The 20687-nt window shown below is 44.4% G+C and overlaps 1 protein-coding gene across 1 annotated transcript in view; it reads right to left on the minus strand.

Moving 5' to 3' along the window:
- PDIA3 (protein disulfide isomerase family A member 3) overlaps nucleotides 1-20687 on the minus strand; it is a 1140556-nt gene that overhangs the window by 694496 nt on the left and 425373 nt on the right. Inside the window, exon 6 of the mRNA XM_044077721.1 lies at nucleotides 8269-8385. Coding sequence (XP_043933656.1) covers nucleotides 8269-8385 — 117 coding nt within the window. The remainder of the gene's footprint in view (nucleotides 1-8268; nucleotides 8386-20687) is intronic.

A 20687-nucleotide genomic window follows, 5' to 3' on the forward strand; every position in this document is an offset into this window, starting at 1 on the left:
AACCCCGAGAGGGAGAGAGAGACACCACCCCCCCCGAGAGAGAGAGACACACACACCGACAAATACCCAGAGAGACAGAGGGGGGGGGAAGAGAGAGAGAGACCGAGAGGGGGGAAAGAGAGAGAGACCGAGAGGGGGAAGAGAGAGACGAGAGGGGGGGAGAGAGAGAGGCCGAGGGGGAGAGAGAGAGGCAGAGAGAGGCCAGAGGGGAAGAAGAGAGAGGCCGAGAGGGGAAGAGAGAGAGAGGCCGAGAGGGGGAAGAAGAGAGAGAGACCGAGAGGGGGAAGAAGAGAGAGAGACCGAGAGGGGGAAGAAGAGAGAGAGACCGAGAGGGGGAAGAAGAGAGAGAGACCGAGAGGGAGACAGAGAGACCGAGAGGGAGACAGAGAGACCGAGAGGGAGAGAGAGAGAGACCGAGAGGGAGAGAGAGAGACCGAGAGGGAGAGAGAGAGAGACCGAGAGGGAGAGAGAGAGAGAGACACGAGAGGGAGAGAGAGAGAGAGACACGAGAGGGAGAGAGAGAGAGAGACACGAGAGGGGGAAGAGAGAGAGAGACCGAGAGGGGGAAGAGAGAGAGAGAGACCGAGAGGGGGAAGAGAGAGAGAGAGACCGAGAGGGGGAAGAGAGAGAGAGAGACCGAGAGGGGGAAGAGAGAGACCGAGAGGGAGAGACCGAGAGGGAGAGAGACCGAGAGGGAGAGGGAGAGAGACCGAGAGGGAGACCGAGAGGGAGAGAGACCGAGAGGGAGACCGAGAGGGAGAGAGACCGAGAGGGAGACCGAGAGGGAGAGAGACCGAGAGGGGGAGAGAGACCGAGAGGGGGAGAGAGACAGAGAGACAGACACTTCAGAAGTCGCTTAAAATAAAATACGGGAGGAAAATTCAAGCCTCTGACAGACCAGCCCAAAACCTTCACTATCCCCATGCAATGCGACTTTCAGTACCAAAGTGCCCATATGCAGCCAGGATACTAGTCACCTCAGTCTTTTTCCTTTTTAGTTTGTAATCACTAGCATGTTGCGTCACATTTCACATACAGATGCAGCTGAGCATGAAAAGAACATTGTATTCCTGAAGGGGAAGAAGTCTGAAAACTAATGCTTTGACTATTTTTCAGTGTTGCCTCATTCCAGGACACCCAGTTGGGCCTTCCACAAGGACTGAGACTTTTGTAATTTCAATTTACAACTGAGAGTACAGCTGACTTGATTTGCTTCTAAAGTGTGCAGAGGACTTTCTGGACAGACAGCTCATGGCTAGAATTTATTGCCCAAGTGTTCTACACATGCTAAATGCTCTTAAAGTCAGGTAGTTTATAGAAAGTCTTCAGCTGCTTGTAAGTTGCCACACCAGTTGCTAATTAGGATTTTTCTAAGTGCTAACAGTATATATTCAAACCGTTTACTTTGTGCTCTTCACTGCAAATGTATCTGCCTGTATATTTATTTGATGAACTGTGCTACTTAACAGTCTTATACAACTTTAAACTGTTGCCAGTAAACTAATGCACAGAAATGATTTACTAATCAAGGTTGATTTGAGGAAATTAGACTTTCTAAACAATCAGAGGTGTAGGTCAAAGACTGGTGAAGCTATTGCAGGAACTCTGCGTAGATAAAGGTAACCTTGGCAGAGAATATGCCCTAGGTTCAGCAGTATGCAATTACTACAGACAGAAATTTGTTGAGATTGTAGGTGCAGTAATCAAACCACAAAAGGCAAGGAAGTAAACTTGTAACAGGTACCCCTTGGAAAGAATCTCAAAGCACCTGACACCCCTGAACAGAAGGACACTGAAGCCAACAAAATCTGGGAATAAACTAAATTTCAACTCAGGTGGGGGGGGGGGTGAAGATTCCTTCCTTAACTGGCTGTAGTAGCCTGACAGGGTTGTACGAGCTACAGTTTAACCCTTAGCCTAACCACTACATTATTTGCAAGCTTTGCATAACCAAAACAAAGATGACACTTGCAGGGACACAGCTGTCTGGACCCACACTACCAGGCTTACTTTACAAAAGGTAAGTCAGTCAGCATTTGTCCTGAAATTCTAGGAGTACTGATGCCCTTGGGAGGCACCTTGCTTACCACTGTTCAGCCCAGACAACTCCACAGAGGTCTACAAAGCAGCAGCAACAGGACTAATAAAGACTCCCTAGTCTTTCTGGTCTCAGAAGATCAGAAGATTCATTTTAAAATGGCCAAACTCTTAGGTCAGTGTTTGGAGTTAGTGTCCAATGCACCCCCCCCCCCAAAAAAAAGTCTAATTTGGCAGAACGTGCCTTATAAATGCACACTTGTCTGAAATCTTTTTGGAGATACCATTGATATCAAAGAAACACTGCAGTCCAAAAATCAATCAGTAACAGCCATCAGTACAAGCTCCAAAAATCATAAATTGGGTACTTATCTGGTTCCTTCAATACAGCTTTAAGAACAGACTGACACCAGACTGAACTATTTCGAGGCAAAGGGAGCTTAAATAGGATAAAACATTGTGCAAGTCATACAGATTAACTGGATATCAACCCACAAGGAAGCTATACTTGAAGCATGAGAAAGCCTTGTAGGTTACATCTGGAAGGACTGAAATCCACATTCATTGTACCCCATGGATATAACTACTGCAATGTAACGGGGATCCCTACAATAAAACACTTTTCTATGGTCAAGGCAGAAAAGTTCAACTTGGAGACTAAAACAGGGTGAAGTGTTAGGTTGTCCAACAGGAAGGACGTACAGCAAGGTGGCACAGTTTGTTAGATGCAATTATACTGTTCATAACAAGTGTCCAAATAGAGAACTGACTTCAAAGAGTACAGTTGTGTACACTTACCATAAATGCAGATGTCAGAGTGTATTCACTGTTGCAGTCATTACATTTGGGTAATCTGCTGGCAGGTTGCCCTCAGACTGAAAAACAAAGTCTTGGGTCCTAAGTTGGTTGCTGTCTCCTCTTCCATGATGTCAGGTCATCAGGGGTATAAAACATGCAGCAGACACAATTACATCATAAAATGGTAATGTTTTGTGAAAGTATGAACTGAGCCTGTGGTAGGAACCGCTGCAGAAGTAGAAGCACCCTGGTGGAATGGGATCTAATCCCCTTGGGCACAGGTTTACCATGGTGCATGTAGCAGAAACAAATACAATGGCTTATCCATTTTGAAACAGTCTGCATGTAGCCTTCCCCTCTGTTCCTGCAGCAAATGCCACTAGTTGTTGCTCAATCTTTTAGATATTTAGTCCTGTTTAAGTTGTCTATGTACGGCCAATGAATGCAGAATTCTCTCCCCCTTGTTCTGCGGATTTGGGAAATAAGTTGTCAGGTGAATGGTCTGACTAAACCACACTGGATACCACCTTAGGCATAAAAGGACTGGTCCTGAGGGCACCCTGTCGGGGTAAAAGATAATGAAAGGCTCCACTGCCATGAGAGCCTGTAGTTCTGAAACCCTTATAGCTGAAGTGACTGCTAAAAGAAAGGCAGTCTTCCAAAAAAGAAATTTTATGTCCGCAGTAGCAGCTGGTTCAAAAGGAGGTAGGGTGAGTTTTTCCAGCACAAAATTGGAGGTTCCATATGCAGGAGTCAGTGCTCTCCTGGGATGTCTTAAATTTTTGGCCCCTCTGAGGTACTGCTTTAGCAGGGGATGAGAAAAGAGGAGGATCTGTGTTGTAATGAGCCGGGATGGCAGAGGCATGGATTTTTACTGAAGATAGGCCCTTAAGCATCTCCGTTAAATATTGCAAAAATCTGAGGAATATCGGGCTTTGCTGCATTTATTCCTTGTGCTTGGTTCTAAGCACAGAATCTCTTCCATTTATCAGCATAAGACTTTCTAGTACTAGGCCTTCTAGCCTCCAAAATAACATCCACAGGTTTACTAACAGATGTGATTGGAGAAATTAGTTGATTAGCCATGCTGCAAGATTCAGAGTTTGGAGCAGTGTGCACATAATTTGATAGTTCTGCTGAGACAGTAGATTAGGTGTTTGAGGCACGTACCACAGAAGAAGATGCGACATTCCTTAGAAGCAGGTACCAGTGTTGGCAAGGTCATTCTGGAGCAATCAGAATCATTTCTGTTTTTTCCTGTCCGACTTTTAGTAAGACCTTGGAGAGTAGAGGCAGAGGGGGAAAGGCATAGACTATACGTTTTTCCAGCTGAAGGACAGAGCATCCCACTTTCCAAGCTTTTTTGTGATTAGTTCTTGTGCAGAATTTGTCCAACTGATAGTTTTGGAGGGAGGCAAATACATCTGTATGTCTGGGTTCCGCCATTTTTGCGTCAACATGCTGAAGGTTTGTGGATCAAGTTTCCATTCGTGTGGGTCCATATGATTTCTGCTTAGGTCATCTGCCAGAGTACTTTGCTTTCCTGGCAAGAACTGAGCTTGAAGATGTATTTGGAAAGTCAAGGCTGTGTTCCACAAGGCCATGGCTAGTCTGCAAAGGAGGTAGGAGTGGGTACCCCCTCTGTTTATGTACCACATAACTGTGGTGTTGTCAGTCTTCATCAGTAGTTGTCCTAGATGAAGGAAGTCCTTTTTGGCTGTCAGAACATTCTGTAAAGCTAGCATTTCTTTCTGGTTGATACATAGATGCATTTGATTTGGGCTCCACATTCGACCTGAATGCATCTCCCTGCCAGATGCGCCCCCCCCAAGCATAGTCTGATGAATCTGTAGTCAGGGTTTGGGTGGCAGGAGTGCCTCTACCCACCAAAGGAACTCCTGTTGCAGGCAGGGAATGAGAGGAATCATTGATACCAGGCTGACAATGTTGACTCCCATATGCTTTTTTTAGGTACCATTGAAGTTTCCTCATATGCAGTCCTGCATATGGAATTAGTAGAAGGCAGGATGCCATGAACCCCAAAGCCTGCAGAATTTATCTTGCAGATAGCTGGGTTTTTGTTGCCACTTGTTTGAAGTATTTTGTCAATTGAATTTGTTTATCTCGTGTGAGGTAAGCCATCTGGGCAGTTGTATTCAAGCTTGCACCCAGGAATGTAATTTGAGAGGGTACCAGTTGTGATTTCTTTTCGTTTATGGTGTACCCTAGGCATGTTAGAAGCCTTTTTACAAACACCAGATGCTGAAGTGTGTCCTTTGTCCCTCTGCTTGAATGAGAGGAACGTCCAGATATGGATACATTTGAATGTCTACAAAATGCAAATACTGGTGCCAGGCACTTTGGCTTATCTACTGCGCTCAGGGTCTTCACAAAGTGCAATGCAGAGAACTGGTAATGCAAATAGCTTGCTTTGAAGAGGAGGTATCTTCTGCAAGATTCCCCGATTGGGATATGTAGGTATGCCTCTTGCGTCTAGAGTTACCAACCAGGCATTCCTGCCTGGCATAGGCAGTAGTTGTTGTAGTCTCAGCATCTGGACTTTTGGAATGTCCAGGAAAGTATTTAGAATGGATAAGTCCAGAATTGGATGCCATAATTTGTCTTTTCTGGGTACTACGAAAAGTCTTGAATAAAACTTTTGTCCTTTTTCCTTTTCTGGTACTGGTTGAATAGCCCCCATATCCATGAGGGACTTGACTTGTTTCTGGGACTCTGCCCACTGATTTGGTGGCAGATCTGGCCATCCATTTGGAATTGGCAACGTGTGGAAATGAAATCTGAACCCCTGGGATACAAGACCCACTTGTCCTGGGTAATTAGATGCCAATTTTGAGCATGAAGTGCTAGTCTTCCCCACAAAGGGGCTGCCAAAACATAAGTGCTTGGAGATGGCAGGGGAAAGTCACTGAAACTGTTTACTGTAGGGTGGTGCTTTGCTACCTCCTGATTTGGAGGTGGGCACCCCATTGTTTTGTCCTGTAAGATCCTTGTGACAAACCCAGAGCGTCTGAGTTTGACCTGAGCGGCTCTGCTGGACACGGGAAAGGACCAATTCTTAGTAAGCCAGTGTCTACTGAACCTGGGTGGCTGCACTTGCAATAAATCTTTTACAGTTTGCATAGATTTAGCTTCGTCCTCCATCTTTTTTAAACCCTCTTCTGCCTTACCAAACAGACTGTCCCTGCTGTTAAGGAGCATCCAACAATTTAGCATTAACATGATCAGGCAGATTTTGCTCCTTGAGCCAAGCATGCCTTGTTATCAGATCCAGTTATGGCGGCCCTGCAAGAGGCCTCCAAGGAATCAAAACCACATTGCAAAGTATGCTTTTCAACTTGTTCAGCTGAATGTAATAAGTCCTGTAACTTTTCCACACAATCAGAAATCATTTTTCTGTTTCAGTAAGCCCATAATACGCTGTTGATGTTTAAGCATATGAAACTGGCAGTTTAATGCCCTGACTGCCAGGGTTGCAGACGTATAAATCTTCTTAACCCATCTATCCAACTCCCTGGAGTTTATCTGAAGGGGTAGGATTTTTGGCTGTAGAAGCCTTAACAACCTTGGGACAGTGAGAAAGTTTGAGTCAACAGTAGGATTTTTGAAAAGAAATTTGTGGTAGTCAGGAACCCTGTAATATCTGTCTGGTTTACTAGGAGCCAGAGGCAAGGAATCAGGAGCCATGCTGGATTCTGAGAAAACATCAACAATGATTAAAACAGAGGTATAGCCAAAGGCCTATGCTGAGGAAAAAGAAAATCTCCAAGTCTCTTTTTAGATTCTGAAAAGTCCTGACTCTCCCAATGAAAATTTTCTCTTAAAATATGCTAAGTCTCTCCAAAAGAAAAATCCTCAGGAGGAGAAGCAGAAGGGATGGATTCCTCTGCATCAGAGTCCTCATAAGGTGGAATAGAAAATTCCTATCAGAAGAAATGGAAACCTGATTTGAAGATTCATAATCAGTGCCTTGCCTAGGCCTCTTAGCAGGGGGGGGGCTGATCAATGTAATTAAATCCTCAGCCATTTTGATAATTTTTTTTTTTAGGCATAGGGGCCTGAGCACGTGGCTCACACGTCAGTTTAGACATAGTAGGTTTTGGCCTTGTTTTTGGTGATGGCGTCCGTTTAATACACAAATGTTGAGGCCTGAAAACACCCTCAGAAGCCAGTGCCGGCTCAGCAGCTCCGGACCCATCCAAGGGAGAGACATCCGCGGGTTCAATACTTGGAGATTCTCGCAGCATACCTGACTCCAAATGGGTCTCTGTAGAGGCCTGCAACTCAAAAGTAGCTGGCATCAGGGGCTGCAAAAGCACCTCAGAGTACCAGCGAATGGCTTGGGGGAAGCTTCGTTGTCTGTTTTGGACCTAGACGCGTCTTTTGTGAATTCCGGTAGTCTGATTACTAACAGACGTTTCAGGATAGTTAAATCTTGAAACAAAGTATTTAGAAGCAAAAATGTACAGACGCTGAATAGTGCGTTGGTTAAATTTAGCACAAAACCGACAAGGCACGTTGTAATCAAGACCTAGGCAAGGAATACAGTACAAATGAAAATCCTTATGAGGTATTTGCTTCCCACAAGTAATACAATTATTAACTTTTACTGATATCGGCAAGGAGCAAGAAAAAGCTTCCCCAATGGGGTACTTAGCTTTAGATTGAAGACTTCGGTTCTGAAACTCGAAAACGAAAATTTCAGGAGTCTGTTGCGAACTGCTTCTGCTTCAGGCACCGCACGGCAAGAAAGACTGATTAAAATGGGTAGGCTGCATGTTCTATACCCCTGACTTCTGGGCGTCATGGAAGAGGAGGAGACAAACGACGCAGTGCCCAAGACTGTTATTCAGGCCGACTAAGGGCAACCTGCCAGCAGATTACCCAAATGTAATGACTGCAACAGTGAAACACTAAACATCACACACTCAGCAGCCTGGGATCACACGGTGCAAGACCCTCACTGTGGAAAGAACTAGAGAAGTCCACAAGTAGAATGCATTACAGGAGTGAGGGGAGGATCTGTCCTGTAATGTTCTCACAGCCAATAGCTCAAAAAAATTACGATCACAAATTCATCGTACGTATTAGCAAACCCAGGTACACACAGTGCAATCCTATTGTGCAAGTAACAGCCAACATACTTTATGAAATTAATACAGTATCAGATCCACTGGCTCCAAACAAATGAGTGCATATGAAATCAAAAGTGTTGCAAATTCAGTATATATACTACCCTTGAGGTAAACACAAGGGAGACTGCACGCACAAGACATCGATGTGGTCAAAACATATGCAGTGTGCATCAAATACATATTTCCCTAGATCTTAAGGATTTTAACTGAAGCAATCCACTGCTTTAGGGCACAGATAACGTCAAATTAAAGCAAAGGAACACAGCCCCAAAACACTTACACATTCTCCTTAAGGAATTTTGACAGCTTGCTGTTGGTAAACTGGTTATCTGGGTATACAACTGCAGTGTCTTCAAATTTGTTTGCCAGTTGTGGAGGACGGAACAAGAGGACGCCCCTAAGAAAGGAAAATAAATAACGGCATTTACTTTGCACTTTAAAAACAAATGTTTACACATGAAATACTTCAAGGGGCAAGAACAGAACCAAACTGTCTTTAGCTCAATGGTTTACATATAAAAAGTTGCACTACTTTTTTTGTGCGAGCATGTGTTTCAATACCTTCATTCGGTTACCTGTTTTAATGCAAATTATATAGCAGAAGTCATGGGTCTACTACTTCAAAAAACAGTGCTGCAGACCAAACCTTCAGGTCAAGTTTATGTCGAGCAAAACTGCGTTCCATCTTTGAGTAGCGGGTTTTGTGCTAAGTGTCTGCAGCACTACTTAAAAAAAAAGCTAACCACCACACAGTCACTTCCTTTTCAACACAGTAAAACTGTAGATTTTTAACATCTAACCTGGGTCAGTGAAATCCTTAAATCACCCATAAGTTAATGCTTTATATACTCCATCCTAGTAATTCAGTCTATCATGGCTACACAAGCCAGTAAAGCAGTCGGTGAAAAAAGTGATAGTCTGCCCATCAAGTAGACAGCAACAGTGGAAACTAACCCAGTTTCTTCTCCAATACAGTCACTTTTCAAAAGCATACACCTTCTCAACTTCTGGAACAGATGGGCTTTATTCCAACAGAAATCTGGCAGTTCACAGCCTTAAGCCACCATGCTATTAAATGAACTGTGTCCTGCAGTGAAAAGTGCAGGGTTGGATTCCCTCCACCTCCACTTGCATACTGTTGCTTGTGCAGGCCATTTAATGAGGCAATGCTTCCAGGCTGCCCCTGAAAATGGACACTAGTATCCAGTGGGCTAACCACAGTTAAAATAAAGAAGCCTCTAAGAGTGAACTGCTGTAGACAAACTTATACATTGTAAAAATCAATTAAAACTTGTATTTTAAATTTGCCACCCTTTCCTAAAAGGTTGTCTGGACCTGGTAAGGTAGTGGTGAAGTAGGTCTCAAAAATGCAGAGAAAGACATGGCAAGGGATGACTAGAGGACTTCTGAGAAAGAGAGGAAACAGCTGGAATATAGTACAGCCATTAACAAGAATATAAAGAACCTTTGTTGATAGATGTTCCAGTGTAAGACAAACATCCCGAACAATGTTCAATCACAAACCATTTTACATGCACACTGAATTTAGATTTTTAAAACTACTTTGTGTTTCTTCCAAAATTATCCAGATAGTCATTTGTAACCCCCCTTTGCATCCTGTGATACCATTTGTGAAAATTAAATTAGAAGTTTCTTGAATGCAAAACAGAAAATGCAATTTAACAGCAGTGAAAGGAATGCATTAATTTCTCTAGAAACAAAACTATTAGAATAACAAAGGCAGATTAAGGTGTTACAGCCTTAATGTTTTCCAATACTTAAGTGGAGAAAATGAATTACAATTCATACAATTTAAAAAAAATTAAAATACAAAGCAGACAATTGGCTGTACGAAAAAATTCGTATGGCATTATCAAAGATATGCATGCCCCAGCCCTCCGGTAATGCAGCCAGTAGTGGCAGTCAGGGTTAAGACTCCCAACTTCAGTTTCCTAGCATTGACCTTTGCAGGGCTTTAGCCTTCCTCTCTGTGGCATGAAAGCTTTGAATGGCATGGTGCCCAAACCACTTTTTCTACAGCTCAAATAAAGCTAAAGAATGGTTTGGTCATGTGAAGTACCCTTGAAGCTTTGGAAGCTAGCCATCAGTTATACCTTGTGCATAATATATAACCCATACAACTAGGGCTACTGCAGTAGTGACCAGTATGAGGAACAAAATGAAAGACTCCAGTTTTGCTGACAATAGCCTGAAATTTATGGAGGTAAAAGGTTAAATTTTAAAGATGCCTCTTTGTTCACTGAAAGTTTTTTTTTTGTTGGTTTTGTTTCAGAGACAATTCTATCTACAAAAAAATAGGTGGTGCAAAGGGAGCTACCACAGCACCTTATTATGCTAACAGTTGTAGTCTACAGGGAAACAAGCCCCACATTCACAAATCTTTAACTTTACATATGCTTCATTAATGACATTTCTCATTCGAAAAGGTGGGGAGGAAGAGTTGAAGACTGAAATATTTGAATTCCAGTGAACAAGTTCTGAAATTTACACAGAAAAAAAAGCCATATTTTTTCTGGCAATAATACAGTGAGTAACGGGTTGTTACAGCACAGCAGTAGGCATTCTACCTACATTAAAAATATATAATTGACCAGTCAGATCTGGGCCTCAGCCAAGAAAGATGAGCAGAGGAAAAGAACTAGCCAGGAACCCTCTAGAACTTATACCAAAGTCAAGAACATTCAAAGCAGATATAACCAAGGTGGCATAGGGATAGGTTCAAAGTAATTACCCGATTAGCTACCCGGTAGGCTATTTTAAGCCTAGCCAATTTAACTTTAAAAGGTGACACTCAAACTCTGTACCTTGCGTCAGTAAGGTAAACACCTTAATTATTATACCACCCCCTTTCCTAGGTGAGAACCACATGCACCAACAAATCGAAGTGAGTCTTTTTGATTGTTAAAGTGTCCTCATGCTAGTATCTAGACAGAAGGGTCAAGGAAAAAGGAATAAAGCTAGGGTCCCACTATATAGACCATTATCAACCAAGCAGGGACAACCATGACCAAAAATGGAAGGCTGAAAACTGTTAAGTACAGTTGTGCAAATAAAACAGTAGATGTTAAAATGGTCACTGCTGCAGCAGCCTTACCTATAAGGGTTACATCCTGCAGGGAATGCCAGCCAGCTTCCAAGGCAGCATGAGCCGAGATGCCTAAACACACAACTAAGAAAAAAAACACAACCTGGCATAATCATGGATACTGCAGTAGTGATCATTTGAACATCTACTGGTAAGCTAGGTTTACTTATACATGTGTAAGGTTCATACTGAACACTGCTGCAGTAACCTTGGGTATATGGCTAGACTACCTTAGTTTATAACACTTTGAAGTTGGAAGAGGAAGAGCCCAGGAGTCCCCGGAAAATGGGCCTACCAAAGCCTGGTGTAGTCTTACAAAAGTAATCAAGCTTTAAGCTTGTAATGCCTTGTAAAAGAAAAGTACAGGACCAAATTGTTGCTTCTAGAATCCATACTTTACCATAAGGCTGCAGATAAGGCCCACGAAAAATGAGTCTTGTCCCTGCCTGGAATAGTTCTGTCAAGAACAATTACAACCATTTGGAAATGGTATGTTTCGACACAAGTGGTCTCTTAACTTCCCAAGAAATGAACTAAGATATCTGAAAGATTTTCTTCGGTCAAGCTAGTAATAGATGTACGTGGACAAAAAGAAATGGGGCCATCTTATCCCTCATTTTTGGTTCAGAAAAGAAAAACTGGGAGATGAACAATTTGTCTTAAAAAGTAAAATGACATTACTTTAGGTATAAAAAAAAGTGTTAGTTCTTAAATAAGCCCAGTCTCTGTGAAAAAGTAAATAGGACTGAATCATCTTAACAGTTCAAACTCAAGCTACGCTTACTACAGAGGTCAGAGCAATCAAGAGTTTTCCATAAGAACTTCAAGTCTGCTTGATAAGCCAGCTCAAAAGAAAAAAAAAAAAAGTTATACCTACCATAACGTTCCATGTTTGTTGTCCATCTCGCCTTCCTTCTTGCTGGTTGGGTTCAGAGCCGATCCCTCTGCTCCAAATCAGCCGTTTTACTATAGCTCAAGAGCTTACACTGGCTCGAGGCTAACCCCTTTCCCAACATGCCTAGCGGTAGCTACCCAGATCTAGTTTGTGATATCCCAGACTAGACCATAAAAGCAAAATGCAAATTTCTACCTAGCTCTTACACAAAAAGAAAACTTGTAAATACAGGGACAATCCACATGTAAAGTTAAGGAGGAAAAAGGAACAAAGCCTGGTCAACTAACCTGGTATGTCAACAGGAAACTCAGCCAGTGTAACCAATGAAGGAATTCCTCTATCCTCCAAGAGAGAAGGAGGGGGGACGCAAGAAGGAAGGAGAGATGAAGGACAAACATGGAACGTTATGACAGGTACATAAGAAGTTATGTACCTACCATAACGTTCCATGTTAGTTTTCTTCTCGCCTTCTTTCTTGCTGGATGGGCTTGGAGCCGATCCTCGGCTCCGACTCAGCCAGTACTAAAGCTCGAGAGCTAATTCCACCGGCTCGAGGCTCCCCCATATCCCACAATGCTAGGCGGTAACTCAGACCTTGTTTGAAAGCTAGGCCAAGTAAGAAAAGGTCTCCATAACATGGAGAAGGGTAATCCACCTCTATAGGGCTGAATGTGAGGTGACTAAACCTAACAGAGGAAATATATAGAGGTGGTAAAAAGTACAGTTTTGTACCTACCATAAATGTAGATGTCTGAACAGGAATGCATCTGCAGTCCTTACAAATGGGTTGTCCTGTCGTCAGGCAGCCCTTCGGTCATCCGGATTCCAAAGTCTGGGTCTGGCCTCGGCTGGTGTCGCACTTCACCCAACGTCATAGCTGCAGCTTTTCGGGTATAAAGACATCAGCCGACGCCATTTTCCTCAGTGTTTCTTGCCCCAGTTGCCCTCTTGGATAGGCTAAATTTTGGATAAATGCCAATGTTTCCAAATAATAGAGAGCAAACACAAAAAATAAGCATGTATGTACATATATACAAACAAATACACCATAATAGATCCCCCCCCCCCAAGCTAGCTATTAGATGGGCAAATACCCTAGGAATACCTCAGAGGGGAAGGAGGGAGGGTAATCCTGACTGCAGATGCATTCCTGTTCGGACATCTACATTTATGGTAGGTACAAAACTGTACTATGTCCTTCAAGGATGCATCTGCAGTCCTTACAAATGGGTAGAATACCATAGCCAAACTAGGGGTGGAGGAAGAATAAATTATGGTGTAGTTAGGATCCCTTGCAAAACAGCAGTGGCAAACCCTGCTCGGGATCTAGAGTATAAGGGTAAGTTATAATGCTTGGCAAATGTATGCACGGAGGTCCAAGTAGCAGCCTTTATAATGTCCTTGGTAGCCACTCCTCGTAAGAAAGCTGTGGTAGTGGCTGTAGCCCTTGTAGAATGAGGCCTGATGTTCTCTGGAGTTTGCTTTCCATGGTAGGAGTAACAAAATCTGATGCAATTTCCTATCCACTTGGAGATTGTCTGTTTTGAAATTGCTTTTCCTTCCCTTCCTGTTGCATATGCTACCAAAAGCTGATCAGTTTTTCTATTGCCCTTGGTTGTGTCCAGGTAGTAGCATAACTGCCTATGTACATCCAGAGTATGCAACAGCCTTTCCCCCCTGTTTTGTGGGTTGGGGAAGAATGTAGGTAGGTGGATAGCCTGGTTTAAAGACACTCTGGATACCACCTTAGGCATAAATGTAGGATTTGTTCTCATGGACACTCTTGATGGAAGATCAGGAAGGGTTGTACTGCCATTAAAGCCTGTAGTTCAGAAACCCTTCTTGCTGAGGTGATTGCCAGCAGGAAAGCAGTCTTCCAGGATAGGTATTGTAGTTCTGCTGTTGCTGCTGGTTCGAAAGGAGGGAGTGTCAATTTTTCTAGCACAAAGTTCAAGTCCCATGCTGGCAATGGTGGTTTCCTAGGAGGTTTTACATTTTTAATTCCTCTCAGAAACTGTCTGAGCAGAGGATGCGAGAAGACAGGGGGATCGAAGCTGTATTCTGCCGAAATAGCTGATGCATGTATCTTGGAGGAATAGGACAGGCCTGTATGGAAGAGCTCTGCCAAGTACTCCAGGATGTTGGCTATGTTTACCATTGACACATCTTTTCCCTTTTCAGTACTCCAAATGAGAAATCTTTTCCATTTTCCTGCATAATTCCTTCTTGTTGAAGGTCTGCGGGCCTCAAGGATAATGTCTTTAACCCTTTGGGATAAATTTGGGTTAGTTGCTCTTATGTAATGTTCCAGGCAGTCAGCTGCAGAGTTTTCAGGTTTGGATGCAGGGTGTTGTAGCCGTTCTGTGTTAACAGCAATGGATTCAGGGGTAGTGTCCACATTTGTCCCCCGAGACATGCTCCTCAGTAATGGGTACCAATGTTGTCTTGGCCAGTCTGGAGCTATCAGAATGATCCTTGGACGTTCCCGTTTGATTTTTAATAGCACCTTGTGCATCAAAGGAAGGGGTGGGAATGCATATGCTGTCAGGCTTTTCCAACTGAAGGATAGAGAGTCCACCTTCCAAGCAAGTGGGTGGTATGTCCTTGTGCAGAATTTCTTGAACTGATGGAGTGGATGTTGTAGCTCAGAGCCATGTTCCATAGGTCCAGTGCCATCCGGCATAAAGGGTATGAATGTGTGCCTCCCTGTTTGTTGATGTACCACATGACTGTGGTGTTGTCTGTCCTTATCAACTGCCCTTCTTGGAGGAATGGTCTGAAATTCTGAATTGCCAGTTTTACTGCCAGCATTTCCTTTAGATTTATGTGCAGGTGCAGCTGTTCTTGAGTCCATAGGCCTTGTATGCACTTGTCCAGCATGTGGGCCCCCAACAGAGGTCTGAGGCATCCGTTGTGATGGTTTGGCTTGGTTGAATGCTGTAAAAGGGCAAACCTGTGTTTGACTGACATGCCTGAGCCCACCATAGGAACTCTTGTTTCAGGCATGGGATTAGTGGTATTTTGGTTTCTAGGCTGTGCCTGTGTCGAGACCATAAATTCTTCAGGTACCACTGTAGCTTTCTCATATGCAGTCTGGCATGAGGGACCAGATGTATGCAGGATGCCATGAATCCCAGGGCTTGCAGTACTTTTCTTGCTGTTAGTTGGTTGTTTTGTTAATGCCAAGAAGTAGAGAGGAAGTTGTTCTTGTTTTTCTGCAGTTAGGAATGCCATCTGTTTTGTTGTGTCCAATTCTGCAACTAAGAAGGTTATTCTTTGGGATGGTATCAGCCTTGACTTTTTTATATTGACTGTATATCCCAGGGCTTGCAGCAAGTAAATGACTCTTTGTAAGTCTTCTGCTAGTTTGTTTTTGTTGTCCGCTTCTATCAGGCAGTCGTCCAGGTATGGATAAATTTGGATTCCCTGAAGCCTGCAATGAGCGATTACTGATGCCAGGCATTTTGTGAACACTCTGGGCGCAGTAGATAAGCCAAAAGGCAATGCTGAGAATTGATAATGCTCTGATCCTGCAAGAAATCTGAGGTATCTTCTGCAATTTGGTCGTATGGGGACGTGCAGGTATGCCTCCTTGAGATCTAGAGTCACCAGCCAAGACTCCTTGCCCAGCATGGGAAGAAGCTGCTGTAGGGTCAGCATTTTGAATTTTGGAACAATGATGTATGTTTAAAGCAGACAGGTCGAGAATAGGCCTCCAATTTTTCTCTTTTCTTGGTACCAGGAAGAGTCTGGAGTAAAATCCCTTTCCTTGTTCCATAGATGGTACCTTTTCCACAGCTCTCATTCTTGCTAATTGAGCTATTTGTTTTAGAGCTTCTGTCTTTTGATTTGGTGGTAGGTTTGGCATTCCTCTTTTTCCTGGTAAGGTATGGAAATGAAATCTGTAACCTTGGTCTATAGTTTGCAAAATCCACTTGTCCCTTGTGATGCAGTGCCAGTTTTTTGAAAATAAGGCTAGCTTTCCGCCTAAGGGTGCTGCTATCTGTTCCCTGGTAGGCGGTGCCAGAGTCAAGTCACTGTGATTGTCCTGTTGCAGTGGTAGTAGTTGCGTCTGTGCCTCGCTGGTTGTTACCCTGCCACTGGCGTCCCCTGTAGGCACCACCTCTGGATTGATTTCTGCCTCTTGAACGCCTATTCCTGCCTCTTTGTGCTTTAGAGGAGTCTGGAAAGGACCAATTTTTGGAAGGCCAGTTCCTGCTAAACCTTGGAGGCTGAACCTGTAAGAAATCTTTCACTGTTTGTACAGATTTTGCCTTCTCTTCCATTTTCTTCAGTACCTGCTGAGCAGGAGAACCAAATAAATTGACCTTATCCATAGGAGCATCTAATAGTTTTGCTTTAACATGATCCGGCAAGGCTTGTTCTTTCAACCATGCATGCCTTCGGATAACTGTGCCAGTCATGGCTGATCTAAAGGAAGCCTCCAGTGCATCATAGCCACATTTTAAAGAATGGTTACTAACCTGTTGAATGTTATGCACCATTTCTAGAACATATTTATTATCTAAAGTGTCATCAGAGGACAGTTTCTTAGTTAACTGATCAAGCATAAACTCCTGATATTGGATCATATGAAACTGACAGTTCAATGCCCTAGCTGACAGAGTAGCAGAGGTGTATACTTTTTTACCCCATCTCTCCAAGGACCTGGACTCCCTTTCAGAGGGGAGGGGATTTTTAACAGAGGTAGCTGCTACTGCTTTAGGCCCCTGGGAGATAGTCTCGGGATCTGCAAGGGGAGCCTTGTATAAATGGTGATGTGTCCGGGACCCTGTAGAACCTATCGGGCTTAGCAGGGGCTGGAGGTAAAGTATCAGGAGCAGTACAAGCATCATTAAATGCATCATCTACAACAGAAAGAACTGGAGGTATAGCTAAAGGCCTATGTTGTGGTAAATGCAAAAAAAGTCCTAAGCCTTTTCCTGGAGTCTGAGAAATCTTGTCCCTTTTTCCCTGCCACTGAAATTGCTCCCACATGGCATGTAAGGTTTCCCCAAAGGAGAATTCCTCAGGTGGAGAGGCAGAAGGAATAGACTCCTCCGCATCAGAGTCTTCATATGGAGAAAAAGGAGCCTCTGGATGGTCTGTATTGTCAGAATCCTCAGAGGAATCATCCGAGGACACTGGTTCAGGGGGCTCTGCTCTAGGTCTCTTTTCTGGAGGTGGTTGAGAGGCCCTGTCTGGATGAGGTTGGGATCCCCTTATTAAAGAGATGAGATCCTCTGCCAGAGAAAGCATTTGGAAACTGGAACTGGGCCTGTGAGAGGGGGGCTTAACAGGCACAGACTTAGAAGTTTTGGCTGCTTTAGCCCTGGCAAAGGCCTTTATGGACATGGCTGCAGGAGGCCTAGCAGCACCACGTGCAGGGGTTGAAACATCCAGGGGAATGGTGTCCGATAATTCATGTGAAACCACAGCAGCAGGTTGGATTTCAGAGGCCGATTCTACCAGGTTAGAAGAGGCCTCGGTAGAAGGCATGGATTCGGCTGCAGTTAGAACTGTTTGCTCGGTTTCGGCCGAAACAGAGACACTTGCGGTTTGCTTAACCGCGGTTTCGGCCGAAACCGCGGACCGTGAATGTCGGTCCTTTTCTTTGTGTTTTTTAGCAACTTGTGAAGTCGGAGGATCCGACGGCATAATGTACGCGAAATCAGAGCTGAAAAACTGTTCAGCAAACTCCGACCAACGTCTAAGCGTCCGTCGGTTAAAAGATGCACAAGCTAAACAAGCTGCTACGTCATGGTCTGGGCCTAAACAAGGTAAGCAGTAAGAGTGGAAATCTTTGAGGTATTTGTTTCCCACAAGTTAAACAGTTATTCACTTTTTCTGACATCGGCTGAGGCAAGGAAGAGTCCCCAACGGGGTACTTAGCTTTTTAGAAGTCTTCGAAGTAGTATTCGGTAGTAGTAATCTCTGGATCTGACCGACCGGCACTTGCGAACAGCTTCTGCTTCGGGCGCCACGCGGCAAGAAAGACTGAGGAAAATGGCGTCGGCTGATGCCTTTATACCCGAAAAGCTGCAGCTATGACGTCGGGTGAAGTGCGACACCAGCAGAGGCCAGACCCAGACTTTGGAATCCGGCCGACCGAAGGGCTGCCTGACGACAGGACAACCCATTTGTAAGGACTGCAGATGCATCCTTGGACAGTGGGAGAAAGATCATAGTGGTCACAATTTATCTCCTCTAGGTCTGTCCAGGCTAGGGGGAAGGAGGGTGGGACGCAAGAAAGGTGGCGAGAAGAAGACAACTAACATGGAACGTTATGGTAGGTACATAACTTCTTAATGTTAAGTTGTCTATCTCGCCTTCAATCTTGCTGGATGGGACCGCGTCCCTAGCACCTTGTCCCGGGTGGCATATCGGAACAGACTCTTGAGAACAGTGGAACCAAAGTTGGCACGGTCTCTGGAGGCTATGTCCAACTTGTAATGAGAAATGAAGGTATGAGGTGAGGCCCAAGTTGCTGCTGAACAAATAGTCAATAGGAAGCCTATCCTGGAAGGCTATGGATGTGGCTAATGCCCTTGTAGAGTGAGCTCTAGGCTTAGAGGACCCAATTGTTGGTGTCTGATCTCAAATATAGGTAATCGCAGAAGTAAGCCATCTCGTAGAGACTGGAAGACCCATCTTGCCTTCCGCATAGGAAACAAACAGCTGGTCTGTTTCTGAACTGTTTAGTCCTGTCTAAATAATACCTCAGTTGGCAATGAACATCTAAAGAGTGCAATTTTTGTTCTGACCTTTTGCCATAATTGGGGAAAAAAAACTGGAAGATCAATAGTTTGATTCAGGTTTGTTTGAGGGGCCACTTTAGGCAAAAAGGATGGATTGGTACGCAAGGAAACTATCTTTGTGAAAAATTAGAAATGGAGGACGACAGCATAGAGCATGAAGTTCCGAAACCCTTCTAGCCGAGGTGATGGCTATTAGAAAAAGTGTTTTCCAAGATAGCAACTTCATAGAACATGAAGCTGCAGGTTCAAAGGGGGGTAGAATCAAAGATGCTAAAACCAAGTTCAGATCCCATGGAGGAGGTGGATCCTTGACAGGGGGCTTAAGAAAAACCCCCTTGAGAAAGGCTTTACTGAGTTTGTGGGACATGATAGAAGACTCTGACACTCCCACATGAAAATTAGATATAGCCGCCAGTTGAACTCTGATAGTAGGAGAAGAACCTGCTTGGAAAAGTTCAGCTAGGAAATCAAAAATGAACTGAATAGGAGCAGTAAAGGGGTCTATTTTCTTGGACACTGCCCATAAAGAGAAAAGTTTCCATTTGCTGCTATAAATCTTCCAGGTAGAAGACTTATGAGAAGCTATCAGAATATCTCTGAGTGAGATATTAAGGGAAGCCGAGCTAAGGTTGGAATTGGAGGAACCACGCTGCGAGGTTCAAGGAGGGAAGGGATTGGTGCAGTTGACCCGACTGATGGATCAAGAGATCTGGAACTGGGTCCAGATGCCATGGTTGCGCCAAAAGGTAACGATGAAGAAAGGGAAACCAAACTTGTCGAGGCCAATAAGGGGCAATGAGGATTATTAAGGCCTTCAGAGCAATGGCTTTCCCAATCAGCTGAGGTATCAGTGGGAAGGGGGGAAAGGCATACAGGAGCCCCGGAGGCCAATCGTGAGCTAGAGCATCTCTGATGGGATGACCTGGTAGGGGAAAGAGGGTGAAGAACTCTGTACACTTGCTGTTTTGGGGAGTGGCAAAAAGATCGCAGCAAGGATGGCCCCAAGTTCGAAAAACTTCTTCCACACTGATTTCTTCAGAGACCACTCGTGAGGCATGAGGATTGCTCTGCTCAATCTGTCTGCTATCACATTGGACTTGCCGGGAATGTGCGTTGCTATCAGGAAGCGCTGAGAAGAGATCGCCCATTGCCACAGTCTGAGTGCTTCTCGACATAAGGGGTAAGATTTGGTTCCGCCTTGTTTGTTGATGTACCACACTATGGACATAATGTCAGTCTGAATTGCTATAGTTCCCCTGGGAAGAGAGTCTTGAAGGGCTTGCAACGCTAGAAGCCCTGCTCTCATCTCTAGAACATTTATGTGCAAGTGGCACTATCGGCTGCCACGTGCCCTGGACTGTCCTGCCCTGGTAATGCCCCCCCCCCCCCAATCAGGGAGGCGTCCGTTGTCAGAGTTGCAGCCGGGGGCGGGGGGGGGGGGGGGGTGAAGGGTCTGCCTAGAAGAAGTTGGGGGGGGGAAGTAACCCACCATAGAAGATGATTCCTGCATGACTGAGTTATGCTGATAGTGTGGGACATTGGAAGAAGTTGAAAGGACCACTGAGTGAAAAGCATCCACTGTAGAATCCTCATGTAAAAGCGGGCTAAGGGGAGGAGAGGAATAGCCGCCGCCATAATCCCTAGGACTTTCAAAACCAGTCTGACCTTGACCTTGTTCTGTCTTGAGAAGGGAAACCTGCTTGTGAATGTCTGCTACTCTTTGTTCTGTGAGTATGGCTGACAGACCGACTATCTAAACTTGTGCCTATAAAAATAACAGATCGGCAAGGCGACAAGACAGACTTTTCGTAATTTACCGAGATGCCTAGAGCCCGACAGGTTCGTAAGGTGTAGTCTCTGGCTAAGAGAAGATGCCTGGTGGTGGCAGTCAGGAGCCAGTCGTCTAAATACAGAAACACCTGGAATCCCCGGCCCCTCAA

Source organism: Protopterus annectens, chromosome 7.part0 (assembly GCF_019279795.1).
Source record: "Protopterus annectens isolate FY-2018-M chromosome 7.part0, PAN1.0, whole genome shotgun sequence".
NCBI classification, from domain to species: Eukaryota; Metazoa; Chordata; order Ceratodontiformes; family Protopteridae; genus Protopterus; species Protopterus annectens.